Source organism: Papaver somniferum, unplaced genomic scaffold (assembly GCF_003573695.1).
Source record: "Papaver somniferum cultivar HN1 unplaced genomic scaffold, ASM357369v1 unplaced-scaffold_21, whole genome shotgun sequence".
In the NCBI taxonomy this organism is placed as follows: domain Eukaryota; kingdom Viridiplantae; phylum Streptophyta; class Magnoliopsida; order Ranunculales; family Papaveraceae; genus Papaver; species Papaver somniferum.
The window spans coordinates 13099566-13121605 of record NW_020631041.1 but is presented as its reverse complement, the minus strand read 5'-3'; the positions used below and the strand labels follow the sequence as shown (position 1 = coordinate 13121605).

Genomic DNA, 22040 nt, shown 5'->3' with positions numbered 1-22040 from the left:
AATGAAAAATTCGCTGGCGGATTTGGCATGGTCGCGCGTTGCTGCTTCCAACGCTCGTGTTTGTGGCACCACCGCCCGATCTTCCATCCCACGCGCGCCCGTTCATCCAACTCAATGTTCAAATCCATTTTTCATGTTTGTTGATTTCATAATAGGAGCAAAATGAACAAACTTGGAGTTTGTTCATTCCATAGGAACTGCTCCTAGACTTGGACAGATATTCAATAATGAACCGGCCGAATCTTTTAGTGATTTACCAAATAATACTCTCATTTGAAGTTGTTTGATTACAATTGAGTTCTTTTTCCTCATGTAAAGTTACTATAGCAAAATAATACTTACTTTTGATTTTCAAAGTAAGGGTAAGTGGTTGAACTTGATTTGGTTTAAATCTAATGAAGATTTCATCCTTTAATACAAATCTTTAACCCCATATAAATTGCACAAATCCTAATCTAACAAGGGTCCACCTCCAATTATTTTGTACCCTAATCCTTATTTTTAACCTAGAGATTTACTAAGGGCAACCTACATTGACATAATTTCAAGCCAAAAAGAAATTTGATTCCACTAATTAACCAATCCAAATTTTACAAAATCTTTAGAGAGATTTCGGTTGTCCTAGCATGATAACCAAAATACGACAATACAATGCATCTAGTAGTACTACTACTTGGTGCATGTTGTATAGGAAGTGTGACTACTCATTTTTTTAATTTCTACATTCTCCCTAACAAAAACATTAGTACTAGAATTAGGGTTATGTTTGCGCAAATTACCATCTCTTTTCCAAATCAACTTCATTGCTTTGTTGTATGAAAGGTGAGATAATTACATAAAGACCAAAATACCCTTTTTGTGTCGACCGTTCAATAATGCCCCACTATTTATGTGACTAGTGTTCATTCTATAATTGCTAACCACTAATCAGGATTAAAGTCCCACTAATCTTTCTTATTCTTATTCTAGAATTATCTTTAGTTGAACAATGGCATTTATTTCTCACCATGTGTGAGTTATGATACTCAATCCCTTCTTGTTTGTTGGGTGCTACTCACCTAACTTCCTATACAAGGTATTTTCTTCTTTTTTTGCTTGCTTGAAAAATTCCTAAACAAGGTTAGTAGCTACCTCGGGTTTACCTTGTTTTGACTAGTTATTGAAGTGTGTTGAACTTACCAACTTGGTCTCACTCTTTTTGTTCATGCATTTCATGCAAAATAATAAAAAAAATAGTTTCTCTTGCAGAAGAAAAAGGTGTAGACTATGAGAAAGTTAGAGCATGAGGAAAGTTAGGCAAGTGGCTCTTAAGGTTTGTAACGAGACAGCCATGGTTGTTCTCCTATTTTGTTCTTACGTAAACAGTTCCATTTTCTTTGTTTTCAACCCAAAATTGTGGTTCCTTTTGGTGCATATCTACTGTTACATTGCATACATGTATGTACACGTACCTCTTGCAGAGGTACAATTGGCATACATGGGAAACCACACGTTAATTAATCGTCGGTTCCTCCGCGCTCTCGTGGGAATTCTGCATAATAAAAGCCGTTTATTTTTCGTTTTCTACACCTATTTTCCAGAAGATAACGCAAAATAATTATTACCCTATCACGTGATTGATGAATAGTGGACATCGGTTTCAATTAGCGAAACGTATGCATGATATCTACAACGATCATCCCATCACGAGAAAATCTTACAGAATTTAACCGTATAAATTGTAAGATTTGCAAAGATCATCCTATCACGAGAAAATTTTATGATAATTGGTTGTTCAAGTTGGAAAAAATCTTGTTAGGTTCCATGGCATTTAGATGGGCCTCACCACATCTTTAAAAAGGATAGGGATTCACAGTTTTTTTTTTTTTTTTTTGAGATATACGGTTTTTGGGTTGTCTAGACCCACTATTTATTTAGAATTACTATACATAAAAACAAATACAATTAACACTTGTTTCCAACAATATCATTTTTTTTGTTAGGCAAACCAGTTTACGACACTTCAGTTAGGTTTTACGGTAACATTTTAGTACTTTCTTCATCTAACATATATAGGTAGAATTTTTCAATTTTTTTTGTTGTCCACTTAGATAGGGCGAGTTCCAATTCTAAGATAGTTTGGTTTACACATATCCTTACTGATGATAAACTCATCACCGATAGTAATTTAATACTTTTAGTTTTCGGTAAAATAAAGCAATAAAATAGGGAAAAAAAGATGGATAATTAAATAACATAAGAAAAATTCCCTCCCCGGCCTATATAACTCCGATGGAACGAGTTAACAACATTTTTGTTCGATCAATGTTTTTCTAGCTTGATATTATGGAGCTTCCCAAGCTCTTTCCAGCTCCAAAAATCATAGCCTAAAGACTTGATTCCCGCTCATGTGCCTCCTCACTGGAGAACCTCTACGAGATGATGTAGTGGATGGATAATGGTTGTCTGTTTTTAAAAAGTAAAAAATAGATAATGATTGTGCGTTTTTAGCTTAAAAACATAGTAACTAATTGGCGTCAATAGGGAAATAATTAAAATCTTGCATAAAAAATCGTATAACCTAGTAGAAGACGGGTTATCATTTTCCGACTTGGCTTAAACATTGTGCAAAAATAGAGAACGTATAATCATTCTTCGTTTTTCTCTCGAAACCAGATAATCATTATTTGTCTATAATAAAAACATTGAATGAAATCACCTATATGGCTAGCCATTTCCCGGATTGACGTGGAAAAGTGATTTGGGAAGAGCTTGGGAAGCTCCCAAAAACCCGATCTAAGAAGAGCAAAGCTCAAGAATATTACCTATTTTAGGTAAAGGTACAAAAACAGGTGAACTCGTTCAAAAGGTATCAACTATGTGCGTTCCCGACTCAATCAAACCCGGTGAGTTGCTTGTTTCCGTTTCATACCAAAATACCTTCCTAGTTGAGTTAGGTACATATAATTCACCCAATGTTTTGATACTACTGACTGGGTTAGGTACATTGTTTAATTTATACGACCCTAAAAATCAGTTACCCATCATAATTTATAGCACCGTGATAATAAGTTACCCATTGAAATTTATACGACCGTGTTAGCGGGGTACTCAATTTATTTTCTAGGACTGTTTCAAAGACAATATGCATTGCTTTGCTTAATATCCATACTAAGCGCATTCCATTGAAGTTTGTAGCTGACCCAATACCTCTAGCAGTAGCTATTAGCACTGTTGTTATATTCTTCTTCTTCTTTCTCTCTCGTTTTGACGTTCAATTTTCTTTTATTAGATTCTCGAACACATTAAGGTTGATGAAATATTAATCGGGTTTTCTAACCGGCCAAAAGATTCAAAGTGAATCCGAATCAATTCTTGGAGAACAAGAAGAACATGATGATAAAAGAACACATTTTCCTTCACAGAATCATAACCCATACATTCTTATCATGAGAAGAACCTAGAAAACTAGAAACATGGTACTTTAATTAACCATAGGGTAAAAGAGCATAAAAAAATTCAAAAACAATCTGGTAAAACAAAAAAAAGAGATGAAATCATTCGGATCCATCAAAATAAACTCCACACTTAAACCTAACTTTATAATTCAATTTTCCTTTTTACCAGATAATTGATTCCAACATAATCACAATCAAATCAAACTATACAAGTGGTGAATTCCTCTAATTCACCAGAAACCCCCAATTAAACCCTTAGTTCAAAATTAAAGAACTGTAAAAAAATTGAAGAACTGTAAAATTATCCCAGTAATGATTAAAGAAAAAACGCACCAGAAAAAAAATCACCTTCATCGTTATTATTTATCTTTCAAATCCTCTAAAATCTGTTCTTTGAAGAAACTAAGAGAAACTATAAGAATGGAGGTTGGTTTTCTCTCAGCCGGGAATTTGATTAAGCATGTTCAACATAAAAATGAAACACGAAATTATGATTCATTTTTACTCAGATTCCTGGTGGTGACGGTGGCGAGAACTGTCCCTGCGAGTAAAAAGAAAAGAAAGAGAAACGGTCAAATCCTTTTCTACTTTTCTGATGAGAAGCGGAAGCTTACGATGAAAAACAAATTGAAATTGATAGCTTAAATAGATAAATAATCAACCAAATTAGTTTCTTCTACCCTTTGAATAAAGGAAGAACTTAAAAATGGAGATTCTTCTCAAATAACTTATAATTTCTACCCAACTAAATCGGAAACTATAAGACTATGAGAGGCATCTAGTTAATACTTTAGAATTAGATGATCTAATTCCCCCTAGAGATAACAATTAGGTTTGAAAGAAGAGAACCTCTCATTCTTCACACAATATTCTAAAACTCAACCTTCCTCCTTTAGCCTTATGTCTTCTAATTTATACTAGCACCAAGGGCATACTTGGCATATTCAAAGTAATTCTAGGATGGATTATGAATGGTGCTTCAATATCGATATGGAACATCCACAATACATCATTTTCCTAAACGACTCACTCTTTGGTCCATACACGTAGAAGCAGAAGAGGGTATTTTGTTCCGAAAACGCAGATAATGAATTCCCTGGGTTAGACACATTGTTGATACTTTTGGAAGAGTTGAACTATACACGTATATTTACCCGGAATAGCTAATATTTCTGAGGTTCGCTCTTCTAAGAAGGTGGAGAACGTATTTCGTGTAAAATGTATGTATGCAACTTATTTTGATATTTAACTTTCTCCTAGATTTCTAAATTGTCTTCATTCATGCTCTTTCTTATCAGCTGATCTTGTTTCGTAACCAAAATAAGATATTTTGGAAACTAGATGTTTATTCATACCTGATAAGGTAAGGTAATTTGATATGGTCGTGAAGATAAGTTAGAAGATTTAAATATTAAAAATGCAAGCGTCATAAAGTTTCAAGTGTGGATTACACAACATACGGTAACATTTTACACGGTTGGAGAATTATGCACTCATGTCCGAAGTAAGGCTGTTCATTAAGGCGTTACGAAATTCCACGGAGTGGCCTTTTTAGAGCCCACCAATAGATAGTCTCGGTTTGAGATTAAGGTTTTCATATTGAACGAGAGCTACTTGTTCATTTGAAGGAGTGATTCTACTGGGATGTATATTGAAAATTCTAGACACCTTAAATCCTTGAGGTGATTCATCTGTTGGGATAAGTATTTTACCAAGAGGTTAAAATGACATCACCTCACCCATGAGTCCATAAGGAATAGTTTTTTTTTTTTTTTTTTTCTTTATGAATTTCAAATTCAGGTCACTAATATCATCACCCAACGGTTTTGTCACTGTACCGCAGTGACATCTGCAAACCTAGTTACAAATGCTGTAACGCGTTTTTGGCAAATAATGTGAGACCAGTCCGCGTTACAGAAAAGCACAACGCGAAAAAAGGACTGACGAAGTAAAACGTGGTGGTAAATACGAAAAGCGCAAAGCGATGATTCAACTTTCAGGGCCGAACTTATGGAGAAGGAGATGCATGAATCTGCTTTTGTCGTAATGAGTGGAATCACCTACTTCAATAATTTAATGGAACGGTGGGACCCACATGCGGGACCCAGGGTCAGGCATCATCGAGCAGGTTCATTGCCCTAAGCAGCAGCAGAATTTACCGACGTGTGATTACATTATTGCCGATTGTCTTTAGCACGAGTGATGCACCAATGGTAGCCAACCACAAGCCAAGAGGCAACTGCCTCCCATATGGCTGCTAGTGGTGGTGGTGGTGGACTACAACTAATTTGGATCCATTTGGTGTTTATTTTGGTGTAGATTTTTATTGTTCCGATGCAGTTGTTTGTCTTTAGTAACATCATTTTTAATGTCTTCCCGGCACTCGGTGATGGCCGGCGATCAGTGGCGGAGCCGGATGTTAAAAATGAGGGGGATTAAAATCTTTTTACAAATTATTTGTGGTCTAAATGCCAATATTATGTGGATTAAATGTAAAATATGTGATAAAAATAAAGGTATTTTTATAGTTTTAATGATTATAGGGGGCTAGAGTCAGGGTTAGTCAATTCTTAGCTCCGCCCCCGTCAGCGATGGTTTAAACACCCTCAAATATCCACACTTAGAAATTGAGCTTTTTAGTCGTATTATATCCGCCATATATGTTGTTAGGCTTAGTCTTATGGGTGTTAATCTAACAGCTATATTAGCCGTCCATGTCAGCCAGGATTATTTCCTAAGTCCTATGGGAGTGCTAATCTAGTAGCTAGATTAGCAGCCCACGTCAGTTGGGATTACTGTCCAGCGATGTTTGGTTCAAAGCAACCAATTTCAGCCGTCAAATCAGATTTTGTGATTTTTATGATCCGTGTGATTTTTATGAGCGCTGAACCATCCAGCGTAATGGTGATTTTTATGGCGCTGAACCATTCAGCGCTTCAATCTCGCTGCTAGTTCAACTGCGAGCACACGTTAGGAGAGAATGTTAATTTTTTTAGGCCACATATTTTTTTTTTAAATGACAACACTTAACTGCTAATCTAACTACTATTTTTTTTTAGCATCTCTTCTCCGGGATGGACTCAAAATTATTTTTATCCATGTGAACTTTCAATGTTGTTTCCGCCTTGGCACTGTGAGTAGTGTGACTTGGCGAGACAAAATCATACCATGATGACACAAATAGACAACTGATGGGGACGGATAGCGACAATGCAGTGGGACCCACTACGAAGAATCTAGAAAAGCTTTTAAGAGAGGGCCCACCACCTGTTGCGCCGTCCTAAGAAACGAACGTGTGTATGCATGATTCTGATCAAGATATATGACATTTTTATTTAGTGTTCGTCTCACTTACAATCTAGTAGTGAGCCTTTTGAGCAAAACTGCTAATGAAGTATTGTTGGTTCCAGCCTTCACCGAAAGTTGACAAAGTATCCACCTTCCGGCCATCACCTAAAAAAGTTGATCAACCTAAAAATTTCTACATACCAAATTTAGGTAGCGGCTGGAGGGGCTCATGCAGACTTAAATTCTTGTTGGACTTATTATAGGTCCGTCATTACTATCCACCCTATTTAGTAAGTTCGCGAATGATTTGCGAATCATTCGCGAATTTTTCCGTATCACGAATTTTACCGTCTTATTCGCGTACGTTTGCAACTCCGAACCCAAGTCGCGTATTATGTAGCATTCCCGGATTATTCGCGAACCGTTCACGAATTTTACGTATTCCGAATGATACGTCCGCTTAATTCGCCATAAATTCTTTAGCTTTTACTTTTCAAAGACTCCACTTTTTGGGCTTTACTGCCTTCCGAGCATACACGACCGAATATTAGACGTGTTGTAATTTTTATGAAACAAAAACGACTGAAGAGATTTGAAGGTGAAGGTGAGAGAGATCTCAAACTCACTAACCAAGCATCTAAACCACCATACGATGTCCTCTTGGATAACTAATGTTGTATATATTATTAATATCATCATATTAAGTTTATTTTTTCTTTAAATAACTCACACATATGCATAAAAATTGGTCTATGACCTTATAAATACAAATTATTTGTTATATATAGATACCGAATTTTCAGAGCCGAACTCACATTTATAAATCGAATTATACACGTACGTATGCCGTTCCGAATTACTGACGAATCACGTCCCGTTGACCGAATTTTGGACCGAATCTGGATTTTACAAAACCGTATAATACTCGTACGTTTGCCGTTCCGTACCTTTGCCGAATCCCGAATTACTAACTAGGCTATCCACAAGGGATGATGGGGCCCATCTCTGCTTTTACCAATCCCGATACTAAAAACACAAATTATAAAATTCCGGTGTGTCTAGCACAGTTGCTATATGTAAAAAAGCCGTGGATAACTTAATATACACCTAGTAGAGTGGTCTTTCACTTTGAAGTGGTACTAGTGGGGAAAACATCGATATCTTTTTAATAACCTCTGTCTGGGTTTTATGAAATCCGAAACGACACCTAGAGTTCTACCACACGAAACAACACTTCATTTACTGTGTATTGGAGACTTTTAACAATACTTTATGTAGTGTTTGATTGAGTTTGAGTGATTTTGAGTTTCTTGCTACTCCCATAATGGCTCCAAATTTTCCAAAGGCTTAGCGTTTTGGAGACCCAACACTCAAGAATCAAGATCCAACCAAGAAACCGTGACAAAAGTGTGGCGAAAAGCTGTACTTCCATATTGCGTTCAAACAGTCGCAGAAAAATGAGTTTAAATAAATGTTTTTTTTTTGGTTTTGATGTGGTTTGATCTTTTGAGTGATGAAAATCTTTAGAGCCACATCGAGTATATTAGAGAAGGATGACAGCTACATAACTATTTTCTTATGGATAGTTATGCGAACGTGGGTGGAATGGGTTTGCAAACGATATATGGCCCAACCCATGCCATATGCGCGTATACCTTGTACTAAATGCGATGTCTACTCGAAATTAAAATTATTTTTTCCAAGTTTTTCTTGTTTAGGAAATTACTTTCAAAAATATTTTCTTAAGTGTTTTAATTATGGGAGAATTCTTTTCAGAGTTTTCTTTAATTTCTTTACAAGAAATTTGAAACCCTAGATTTACTTTTCTCCTGTAAATAAGAACTCGAATTTTGTTGAAAACTTGCTGAAAAAGCGGGGGTCTAACAACCACACCCAATATTTCGCTTAGCAATCTGTATGGACAAACTCCAATATACTTTCAAGAGAATCAGCTAAACAGTCAGACTCAATCTTAAGAAAAGTATATCCAAGAGTCGTATCTTTGTTTCACAATGTAATCAGCAAATCAAACAGATGGAAATCCGTGAGCCTGATTATGATGTGAAACAACTTGGATGGTACCAAATACCAATATCCAAGCGTCAATCAATTAATCAAGAACCAAAGGTTGGATTCACAATTGATTGAACTTACGCGCAACCCGTGATATTTCAATTATATAAACAAATATAATGCGGAAAAGAAATAACATAGACACCACAAATTTTGTTAACGAGGAATCTGCAAATGCAGAAAAACCTCGGGACCTAGTCCATATTTGAACGCCACACTATATTAACCCGCTACAGACACTAGCCTACTCCAAGTTAACTTCGGACTGGAATGTAGTTGAGCCCTAACCAATCTCACACTGATCAAGGTACAGTTGCGCTCCTTATGTCTCTAAATCCCAACAGGACTCTACGCACTTGATTCCCTTAGTTAATCTCACCCACAACTAAGAGTTGCTACGACCCAAAGTTGAAGACTTGATAAACCAATCTGTCTCACACAGAAAAGTCTATTGTATAGATAAATCTGTCTCCCACAGATAAACCTACGAGTTTTGTTCCGTCTTTTGATAAATCAAGGTGAACAAGAACCAATTGATATACCAGACTTATATTCCCGAAGAACAACCTAGAAATATCAATCACCTCACAATAATCTTAATCATATGGTAGCGAAACAAGATATTGTGGAGTCACAAATGATGAGCTGAAGATGTTTGTGACTACTTTTTATCTTGCCTATCGGAGATTAAATCTCGAGAAAATATTAGAGAAGATAGTACTCAATCACGATAGAAAATAGCAAGATCAGAACATGCAACTACAGAGAAAATAGTTGGGTCTGGCTTCACAATCCCTATGAAGTCTTTAAGTCGTTAACCTACATGGTTTTGGAGAAAACCTAAGGTTAAAGGAGAATCGACTCTAGCCGCAACTAATATCACACATGAGGTGTGGGGATTAGGTTTCCCAGTTGCTAGAGTTCTCCTTTATATAGTCTTCAAATCAGGGTTTGCAATTAATGCTACCTTGGTAACAAAGCATTCAATACTCACCGTTAGATGAAAACCTGATTAGACTCAAGATAATATCTTTCAACCGTTAGATCAAACTTGGCTTGTTACACACATATGAAAAGTGACTTTATTTAGATATGAGTAACTGTACCTAGACGTGTGCACCTTGTTGGTTCAACAATAGTTAACCGAAGTTAGCCATATGAACACTTTCATATCAACCTTATTCATCTTAACCATAACTAGTTCAAATGACTCAAATGAAACTAGTTCTAAAGTTGTTCAATTGTTTATATTCTCATAGAAGTATAAAAGAAACGATTGAAGCAAAATCGATTTTGATTCACAAAGAATCAATTCATGAACATTATAGTCACGGTTTGCAGAAGATTGCATTCCTTATTATATAAATATATTAGTTCATGAACAAACCAATTTTAGAACATAACCTACTCAAGTATGCAAACGGGTACGTATACTTAAGTGGTTGGACTAAGATTGGGTTCGCCAGTATGTGAAAGGGTACGCATACCTTCCAAACTCAGAATAAATTCCCGGAACTGAACCTCACGCCAGTACGCGTACCGGTATGCGTACAAGGTTCCCGGACTTTCACTAAACCAACCAGTACGCATACGGGTATGCGTACTATGGTTCCCGGACTTGGATTGCATATATGCAAGTACACATACTATGCTTTATCCAATCATGGTTAAGTGTTCAAAACTCCATTTGAATCATTGAAACATTATCGGAAGACGACAATAGATGTCTCACACAAACTATTAGCTTCAAAGCAATTTTCAAGTGATCGAATGATCAATAGGAAATATTCAGAGTTTACATCAAATGACTGTCTCACACAAATCATGTAAGATGTTACCAGGTGATTTTTACATGATCATCTTTTGACTTTCGTCAAGAATATAAAATGAACTTGGTTAAAGCGAAAGCTTACCAACACATATTTCGAGAAATATGTAAGCGAGTTAAACTCAGCTCGAAATATCAAATGTGTATAATTGAAGTCTATATAGCCATACGGCTTTTGTCTCAAATAGGAGATAGAGTAGATATATTTTTGAGTGATAGATGAGTTCAAGTCTCCACATACCTTTTGTTGATGAAGTTCCACAAGCTCCCCTTAGTAGTTCTTCGTCTTCAATCGATGAACGCCGTGAAGTCTAATACTCAACTACACTTTCTATCCTAATCCGAGACATAGCTATAAGTAGACTAGAAATCAAGACTTATAGTTTTCACAACTAAACTTGACAACAAGCTTGAGATAGAAACGCTTGCGAGTTCGACCGAGCAGTTCTCTAACACTTGCATCCAGAAGCGGCTACTATCCCATCTTCTTTTCGCATCTTCTTGCTTTGTTTTGCGCTTTGCTCACTTATTTACTTCCAGTGCTTGTTGTTAAGTTCAAGAGTGGGTAGCTTGCATTGTGCTAACACAAGTTATATCGGGCAGTCTTATTCTGGACATATCTTCGCACTTTAGGGTTTAGCATTGCTCATTCTTGAGTATTCCCGCGAACTAATGTGTTAAGGAAAACTTGCTGAACCTTTGATTCTTCCCTCATCAAGTTGTTTGTGGTATCATTGTTTTGATTCAACTTATTTTATATTACTTTGATACATCTAACGTTGGTCAAAAAATTACTTTTTGTGCCAAATCATTTTGCGCTGTTGATCTCAGCCATCAAATGTTATGTTAGAAATTAAATTTTAATGGTTACATTTTTTGTGCCAAACCATTTGGCGCTTTTAAATCTCAGTCATCAGAGTTTCTTTAAATCTTAAAATCTAACAGCTCCAATCTTTTGGTGCCAAGTGGTTTGACGCTATCTTGATTCAACTTTGAATCACTGGAAAACTTGGTCGTTGATTCAAGATAACGGGTCAAGCCTTGAATCTTGGCCAACGATAAGAGAAAGCCTAACAACTTCCTCTCTACTCTATTCTGAAAGTGAGCCTACATATACATATCCCATTAACAACGATAAGATCTGCTCCTAACGATAAGAGAAAGCCTAACGATAAGAGAAAGCCTAAAATCGATAAGAGAAAGCCTAACGATAAGAGAAATCCTAACGATAAGATCTGAAAGTGAGCATACATATACATATCCTATTAACAACGATAAGAGAAAGCCTAACGACGATAAGATCTGCTCCTAACGATCAGAGTCGAATGACTATTTAAAGTTTGATGGGATCGGTCAAAATATACATATCCTATTAACAATCTCAAATCTCAATGTAATTTTACTATTCCCTATGTCCAAGTAGGCCGAGAAGTTAAATATCTTACATTAAGAAAAATTTATGGGCTTCATATATTTGTATCTTTTTCCTATGTTATATCTTTTTTCTGCGATGAAAACTAGAAACATTAAATTAGTTTTAGTGTAATACTAACGATATATCCGAAAGAAAAAAAAAACTATCTAGGAATTAGAATTATGTTTATATAGATGGAAAACTAAAAACTTTATTATTTGCCTATATAAGTTGTACGGAAACAGGAGTATTAAACTGTTACCATTGAGGACAATCTCACCTTCCCGTTTCAAGAAAAGAAAAAAAAAACACTGTCAATGCCCAACAAAATCATATTCACTTACCAGCAAAACCCATACCAAAATTTCTGGTTGAGTTTGTCCAATGAATGAATGAAAGAAAACTAAAGCTTACTTTGTTAAAAAAAAATTGATGTCTAGGATTGGACACCACCACCAAACAAGTTGTTAATTGTTTAAGGAACTAAAAGAATTATCAAAAAAAATTACTTTAATCATCAATTAGTGACTTTTCTCGAATTAAGTTAATTAATCCATGTACTAATCAAAGCTTGTTCAACTTTGAATACATGCAATGACAAGAAAAGAGCATAAATACACCACATGAAGTGTTTTATATTCTTAACAAATAACAAGTTCTTAATCCAATAAACAAGTTGAAATATAATCCTAATTAACAATAACCAAGTTGTCTAATCCTTAATGGATTGTGTTTAACTTAATCACGAGAAGCCGTCGACAACACTGTGTACCTTTAAACTTTTTGTTATTCTAAACACGAAGGTACTCTGGAGTCTCTGGACCTCTGGTATTTCTTCCAATCCGTGTAGGCTCGGCATCACCTTGTACTTCTATAGACAAGGCCATGTGAACGTAAAACAAGACCGTAATCTTAATCAACCAATTGTTTTGAAACCTATTTTGAGGCATGCTGAATTTTTTTTGAGGCATATTAAATAATGCCAAAATAGGGTCACTAAATAAAAAATAGCATCACCCCTTATCTACCCTTTTTGATAATGGCATAGCTACCCTTACATAATTGGTGTTAATGATTATGATTAGATTAGATTAGATAGGAATTTTAAGGATTGATCAAAAGTTAAATTATTGGTGCTGAATTAGAAGATAAATCAAATTTATGTGAGAGAGTTGGGATTTTGAGAGGAAGAAGAAGAAGAAGAAGTGAAAAAAACTTGGTTTTGAATTTTGAGATTTTAGTGATTAGAAGTGACCAAAATTGTGATTCAAATCATAGGTAGACTTCTATACGAGGTTTAATTTCTTTTTATAAGTTGAATATGTCAAAAAATTGAATTTTTAAAACCCAGATCTACTGACCAGATGAACAGTGTGGCTGATAACTTTTTACTTATCAGCCGAACCTAGGTATATTTTCAAAAAACGGAGGTTCGGCTGAAAAGTTATCAGCCGAACTTCACTCCGTAACTGACGAATTTTGGTTCGGCTGATTCGAACAAAATATAACAAAGTCGCATTAGCCGAACATAGTGTTTCTCTAAATCATACACTAGGTTCGGCTCAAAATTGATACTCCAAGATCAGCCGAATTCTGAAAACCTAATTTCATCTTTGAAATCATATTCTATCGATCAAACAAAATAAAATCAATCAAAAACAAGATGGGTTTGTTACGCATACATTCTAAAATACATCTAAGAGCAATTGAGATTTGGATTTCGCATTCCAACATCGCTCACTTCGATTCGTGTTTCCTTTGTTTGATTAATTTCTTTATTGAATTGGAGTCCTAGATGTTTAAGTTTAAAGTTTATTTTGATTTTTAATTTTAGGTTTTTGAGGATAAGAGAACTATGACAAATTGAAATTATTTAGGGATATATAGGTAATTACACTACCTTTAGACACCCCTTATAAACCCATCCTAGATAATATAATGGATGAGTATGCCTAAAAAAATGAGTATGCCTCAAAATAGGTTTCCTTGAATTAGGATGTAAACGAGTTTCAATCTTAAACACCTAAGTTCGATGTTATCTTTGTCCGAAGAGGAAGGAAAGGTCAGGAGGCATATACGAACATCTTAGACTACATACGGGCCGGAGAAGTGATGAATAGATGACAATGCCATACATACAAGGATCTATGGAGCCTCTACTAAACTTCGCAGGCGAACAATCAATCATACCAGCACTTATGCACCACTAGTCCACAACTACATTGAGCAATCGCTCATGTGAAAGCTACAGATAAACCCATTTTCTCAACTTTCATCACTGTCAAACCCACGGACGGAAAAGTTCAGGCGCGCACCCATTTTCCCGTCAAAAATTGTAGCAGACCTATAGTTTTCTGAAATTTTGCTTCTCAGTTTTTAAAAGGCCAAACTACCCTTTTCTTCAAGAGACGAACAGAAAGAAGCGAGAAGAAAATAATGGTGAACTCTGATTCTTCGTTTTTAACATTTGGATCTTTCCCTTTGTCAAATCTTTCTCTAGACCACGAAAATAACTTTCTCTTTGTTAAATCTTTTCCCAAATCCTTTTCTGAATAATCTTCTCAATAAAACTAGGGTTTCTGTTTCAAAATCTGCGATTTAAATCTGGGGATTTTGAGTTTCTGTTGTCTTTGATTGCACAGGCATAAGATGTTATGCATATTTTTTTGTACTGCATAACTTGTTATGCACATTTTCTTTGTACTGCATAACTAGTTATGCATATTTTTTTTTGCATCTGCAGTGATTTATGATAAGCATAACCTTTGATGCATCTGCATAACTAGTTATGCACTTTTTTTTGTAATGCATAACTTGTTATGCATCTGCATAACTGATTATGCACATTTTCTTTGTACTGCATAACTAGTTATGCACTTTTTTTTCTACTGCATAACTGGTTATGCACATTTATTTTTCGTTAACTGAAAGTGAAAGTATCAAAGGAAAATAAAATGTTGATTTTGTTTGTGTTTCGTTCATTTTTTTCGAAATGTTGTTTCTAGGATTTGTAAACTGTAAGTAGTTTCTAGGTTGGTTTTTTAGAGTATGAAATTGATTTTCTAGGGTTTAAATGGAGAAAGAAATTTACTCTGCAAATCCGTTACAGAGTTTTTGGAGGAGGAGAAAAGAAACCGCCGAGGGTAATAGAGTAACTACGCATTTTCTAAAAAACTTTGGGTGCGACAGTATCCAAAATTAATTATGGGCCTGACGGTAAGAAAATAAATTTTTTTGGGCCTGCACCTAAAATTCGCATCAATCATACCTTGTTTTGAAATTGCTCTAGTAGCTAGCTCTGCAAATGGGCCTAACTCATTTTCTACACCAGGCTTATAAATTTTTGTTCAATCTAGGTAGCCCAAGTTTGGTTTATTGCTTGAATTCGAACAAGCTCGATACGGATCATGTTCGTTACCAATTCGGATTGTATCAAGCTGTTTTACATCCTTTCCTGTACTGACCATAACATTGTCATACGTTCGCGGGCCTGAAAATGATTCCAGTTGAAGGCAGGCCTAGACGGGATTTGCCAGTTGTTGCGGACAGAGCAACCACTATGCAGTATGTGGGAGGCATTAGGTGTACCATGCCAAGTAGTCCAACAAACAATGCATGATTCCACGTTTTTCTCTTGCAATGTTGCTTAATATAAGCAACATTTATACAGACATTCTTGCTTATGCTATTCCTCCACTATACACAAAACTTCACTTCACTGATCAGCTTTTTCTGGAATAGAAAAACCTCAATTACATTCTTCTTAACGGTTCCTAGAAACTAGATCGAGCATCGATGAGCGCGCACCAATACTCAACGACTAAACGCTCTCTCTTCTAGAGAGGCATCTGTAGTCTTCTTATACATAATATCTGTATCTATTGCTTCATTACCAACAAAACTTAAAAGACGAAATCTCAAAGTGGTTCTTGCATTGTGACCACAATGGGACTGGTTACAACATGTTTACCGTCTTTCCAATGTATCGAACCACTTCTCACAAGTGAACTCCCTGCAGTTAAGTTCACCTGTCTTGCTTCAACCCTGACAACAAAATTCAGTTTCTGGCCCATCCTTCTGAAAACAAGAATCATTGGTTTCACTGTCACTCTGATCCCTCTTGGAGGTTTGATTGTGACCCGATAAACCGATTTCGCGTCACCAACGTTTGTCACGGAACGGATAAAGTGTGTTGACATTTTCTTCTTGCCGTATTGTTGAAAAACAGCCGTCATGGACGGGTAATTCAAGTTGCCGCTGTGACCGGCTTTTCTTGCGCCTTTGCAGTCTGCGTTTTTCCGGGTTATCGTCATGATATTCCGCCCGGTGTAATTCGAGTTGCAGAGGAAATCGACGTAATCGTAGGATGAAATGTCGTATACTAGACCAGGATCCATAGCTTTTTGTGGATGAACATGACCTGCACCAAAATCCATAACTGTCGATGTATTGCCTGTAGATTCGTCAAGCATTGTCTCGCCGCGGTTATCAACCGTGTATGCAGTGGTCATCAAAGCAGACCGTATTGCAGCAGGACTCCATTCCGGATGCGCAGCTTTCAACAATGCAGCCAAACCAGACACATGAGGACATGCCATGGAAGTGCCTGAAAGTATATTGAACTCGGTTCTCCGTTTATCGGTAGGAAGCCCGGACGGACCGACACGGTCAGGCCAAGCCGCAAGTATGTTCAAACCAGGTGCAATAACATCAGGCTTCAAAATATCAGGTGATTCCGGATTAGGACCGCGAGCCGAAAACGATGCAACAACCGGAGCCGGCCTAACTCTTAATCGAGTACCCTTGAATAGTATAGTAGCTGTAGGCTTAGTCCTGGTCTTGGAGCAAGACGCCATATACTTGCGGATCTCCTCGCCACCTGAAGCTCCAACTGAAGTTGCCGGCAAAACATGACAATCAGCAACTAGACCTTCCCCATCAAAAACACCATTAGCTATAATCATACCGACTCCGCCGGATTTCTTCACAACTTCGCCTTTCGTTTCGCGCGAAATCATGCCTCTATCGCATAAAACAATTTTCCCTTTTGCAAATTTAGGGTCCAAAGAGCCTTCTAAACACAACGAAGATGAATATCCGTCACCACCGCTACCTTCACCGCTACCAGCATAAACAAGCTGATATTGTTTCCCCGGAGACAATCCGCGACCACCGTAAATACTCATCCCTGGAATTACCTTGCCATTACCAAGCTTAACATGAGCTGGAAAATCTCTATCAATTGTACCTGCACCGACAGTCGTAACCCATGGTGCAACATTTGTTACACTGAGTCCTCCAGGACCGCTATTCCCCGCCGAGGCCGAAACAAAAACACCGTGATCAGAAGCACCAAAAGCCCCAATTGCAATCGAATCGAGATAATACGGAACAACAACACCACCAACACTCAAAGAAATAACATCGACGCCATCCGATACAGCGGCGTCAAAAGCCGCTAAGATATCCGCATCATAGCAACCAGCAGTCCAGCAAACTTTATAAACAGCAAGGCGAGCCTTAGGCGCCATTCCTGCAGCTACACCACGAGCATACCCAAGAGTTGATGCTGGAAAAACATACCGCCCCGCCGCAATCGAAGCCGTATGAGTGCCGTGACCGTCGGTATCCCGCGGCGACCGCAACTCGGAGCTCTCATTCATTTTCCCATTCGTCGATTCGTAACCGGCACTGAAATACCTGGCTCCGATCAATTTCCGGTTACAAGTGTGAGGGCCAAAATCTTTTGTGGCCACACATTCGCCTTTCCATCTCAACGGTACCGGACCCAAATCTCTGTCATGAAAACTTTTCCGTTCCGGCCAAATTCCGGTATCTAGCACTCCAATAACTAAATCCGAACCAAAATCAGATTCTTTCAACAACCCGGAGCTGTCTTTAGTTTTTAACCCAAGAAACTGCGGCGATCTAGTTGTTTGAATCTGACGTACTTGTTCGGGTATTACCGCAATTACACCGGAAAGTTTTTCGAGTTTTGTTGCTTCTAATGGTGTCAACTTTACTGAAAAACCATGGAATACTTTCTCATATGTATGAATAATTCTACTGGTACTTTGGCCGTTTATATTATTCTGATGCGAACGGGATTTAAAACCGGGTTCGTCATTATTGTTTTCAGATAATTCTACAGATAAAGAGACAGAGTTGAGAGTAGATTCATACCAGTGTTTAAAAGTGGGAAAAACTGATGGTTTCTCATCATGTTGAATCTGAACTATGTATGTGTTTTGATGATCGAGAACTGTGAATGAAAATGCTTTAATGGTGAATAAAGATAATAAGAGAACAAGTAATGTTGTATAGAGATGAAATGCAGCCATTAGAGAGAAGCTGCTGCTCATGGATGTGTGTGTTGATGGAGATTTATGAAGAAAGAAGAGAAGAAGAAGGAGGAGGAGACATTGTGTGGTTGGCGTTGATGGTCATATTAGTAACAAAGTGAGTGGCGTTATGGATTGTACTAACTTTGTCTGTGAATTTTGTGTCTTTTTATGTCATTGTTTTAGTGAGGGTAAAAAAAGGTGCGGTACATTTTTATCAAAAGTGAAATTGACTACTTTTTCTTTAAAAACAAAGTAAAATTTGGTGCCTAATTGTAGATTTCTGTTGAATCCGATAGTGAAAAAGTAAACAGGTAGTAAATTTTCCGTAAATTTGACAATGACTAGGTAATGAATTTCTGTTGAATCCAATAATGAAAAAGGAAACAAGTAGTGGATTTTGGGTGAATGTGACAAGATTTTGGTGACATATTCCTTATATAAAATTCTATATGCCCACAAAAATGAGAGTATCTTGAAATACGAACCCTCCACAAATTTTAATTTCAACAGTTAATCTTCAACGGTTGATATTCAAATTGGTAGATGGTGGTCTCATACATTTCGGAATGCTTTCATTTTTGGTGGAAGTGTAGAGACTTATAAGAAGAACATGTCGTCAAAAAATTAGCTTCAAATCCGTTGCCGATTGGGTTTGATAGAGAAAATAACGCTAAAATATCAAGATTATGTAATTATAACCATGTCTACGAATCCTACCCCAAAATAAATATATATTAAATTTTCCACGATCTGAAAAGTGGATAGTGAGACGATGTCAAACTAAACGGATAGTAAAAATTGTTGTTGAATCAAAACAAACTTGGTCAAATAACCCAATAACGACAATTCATGGGTGAAAAAAGACATGTAAAATTTGATATTGTTTAAATGGACGAGAATGTAAAAATAGTCAGGATGTAAACAGTTTCATTTTACCCATTTTCAAATACTTTTTCATATTTTTAATTCACATCAGGATGCATCCAGTTTCATCCTCGCTATTTTTTAAGTTTAAGCCAGGATGAATCCAGTTTCATTCTTGTTATTTTTTCGACGTCCATTTCACCTATACTAATTTTTACTCGTCCAATAAAACCATGTTTTAAAAATATTTGGACAAATAATCCATTTTCCGTTGGAATCAAATAGTCCGGGTGAAACAGAATTACAAGGCTGCTGCAAGAATTACCAAACTCTGGGTCACCAAAAGAACCAAGCAAAAACCACCCCTTAGATATCAAGATTCAAAGATAAATAAATTAAAATTATTTAGTGGAAATATTATTTAGTCGTCGTTTAGTGCGGTAGAATAAGAATGTCTCTCTACTTTCGAGATTTTCTTGGAACTTTTTATAATACGTATCGTATCGTGTCGTTTTTGTCGTTTCCAAGCAATCTTATGGTTGAATTCAAGATCGACCGTTGGATTGAGATCTGTGTGGGTTTTTATAATGACTATTTTTGGAAATATATGCGTCAATAACAAGAAGCCCCATGAACTTTATATTTAATTAGCTTAAAATTAAAGTGATGAATATTATAATGTTATCACGTGAAGGTCTGTGTGAAAAACAGAGTAACCCACAATTTTGGACGTTAGTAGGGTGCAAGAATGTAAGGGGAACAGAACAGTAGTAAGCGTGTTGGGTGTAAGAGGATCCCATATGAATGAGTGTAACTAGAGTGCACATAAAAAAAAAATAAAAAAAAATAGAGTGCATATATAGTTGTTGAAATCGCTCCCAAAAACAACTTGGTCGTGCTGTTAAAAAGATACGTAAAAACCGTCCTAAACGGAAAAATCGACGGGAATCGAAAGAGCTGGTCCGAAACAAAGCCAAAACTGAGATCAACGGCTCAAGTATCGATATTAAATTTCGTAATCGTTAGATAAGGTAGGAGGTACAGGTACAAGTTCTAAACCAATTCCTGACTGTATAGATGCCAGAAAACTTGTTAATTCTGACCAATGATTTATTCTAAATTTCTAATCCTAGCCGCACATCTTATATTTCTCTTTTACTTATTCTCTTTCTCTCTCACAATCAACACCACTTCTTCTCTTCTTGCTCATCGCAGCCGCTACCACCATCACCACTTACTTATATTAATAAAGATTCTAAAATATCGACAATGATATTAACCATAAAAAGAAAAGAGAACAAATAAAAAGTGAAAATGGTTCTCCATGGTAAATTTGAAGTATGAAAAAGAAGAGAATAATCGCTTATTGCTTCAGACAAAGCTCAAATTCTCGACACTATAACATGAAAGATGATTCGCTTTTCAATAAACATCTGTCACTTTTGCCATTAAACATTGTTCTGTTCAGAACAATCTCAACACAACAATACACATTGAAACTTGAAATACCTTTCACCACCACCATTAAAAGATCATTTTCTTCTTGTATACTGATGAGGTTTTGAAAGGACCTACAAAAACTCTTGCAAGTATACAAGGCCAAGTTTTAGTATAGAAAGTAAGCAAGGGATCATTCCACAGAGACTTGGGGTGTATTGAAGTTTCCTAGATAGCTGAGCTAGTGACAGGCAGTGAACTAAAGAACCAAAGAAAATTCAGTGGCAGTGAGCCAAAGGCAGTGAAGTCAAGAGGCAAAGAAACAAAGAAAATTCAAGAACAATTTAATCAAAACAGAAAACAAGCAAAACAGTTGAAGATGGAAGTGTCTGAAGATGGGTGAGAATTCTCCTTCACCTAGCTAGTTCACCTTGGTTACATCCCTGTCATGTGGTTAGTTAACTACCTAAAGTCCTTGGATAACCCCTAGCATTGTCTATCTGATTAAAGCATAGGCAATCACAGGTCATTTAGGGTCTAGGTCTCTAACTAATATGGCTTTGTGAATCCCTTAGATTATGACTAACTCCTAGCATTAATGGTCTGTTTAAAGCACCACTAATCACAAGCCAGTGAACCTTTGGAATGTTACTAACCTAAATGTTTTGAGCTCAACAGGGTCTAACCCAATTGGCTAACCAACAAAGTTCAGTTGACTTCTCACCCTAGTGGTGAATTAGAACTTAACAAACATGATGAATCACATGAACATTAACATAACAAGAACATGAACATAACAGTGAAAAATAGAATTGCAAAAAGCATAACATAACAGGACATTGAAATTGAAATTGACCCAATTAGGGGGTATCTCGGCTAACCAAGAACACCCTCTATTCGACACCCTTGTGTTCAATTTATACAAAAAGGGACCTATGAACCCTAAATTAAAAACCCTAATTTTACAGACCTAGGGTTTGATTTTTTTACCTAATTTGATTGACAGGTCTTCACCACATCGTCGACCCATGCTTTATCTCTCTGCTCTGATTCTTCTCACGCTCCTGCTTTGTGTCTAGCATGAATTACTTCATCAACTCCACACCCTAGGGTTCAGAGGCGTGAGTGTGGGTTTGATGAAACAATAAAGGCTAGGTGAATAGGTTTTGCAGTATGGGATGATGGGTTTACTGAATTGGAGGTGGTTAGGTGGTTATGGCAGAGGTATGGTGGCGGAATGGGTGGTGGTCGTGGAGTTGCAGAGGAGAAGGAAGGGGGAGAAGAAGGAGAAGCCGATAGTTTTAGGGATAGGGTCTGTTTGGCTTCAGGTCTAGGGTGTTCGACACTTGGGTGTG

The 22040-nt window shown here is 36.7% G+C and overlaps 1 protein-coding gene across 1 annotated transcript; it reads right to left on the bottom strand.

Moving 5' to 3' along the window:
* Positions 1 to 15639: 15639 nt before the first annotated feature.
* LOC113340322 (subtilisin-like protease SBT1.5) lies at positions 15640 to 18504 on the bottom strand. The gene has a single exon (XM_026585529.1). The coding sequence runs from the start codon at positions 18400 to 18402 to the stop codon at positions 15958 to 15960; it is 2445 nt and encodes an 814-aa protein (XP_026441314.1). The 5' UTR covers positions 18403 to 18504; the 3' UTR covers positions 15640 to 15957.
* Positions 18505 to 22040: the final 3536 nt, after the last annotated feature.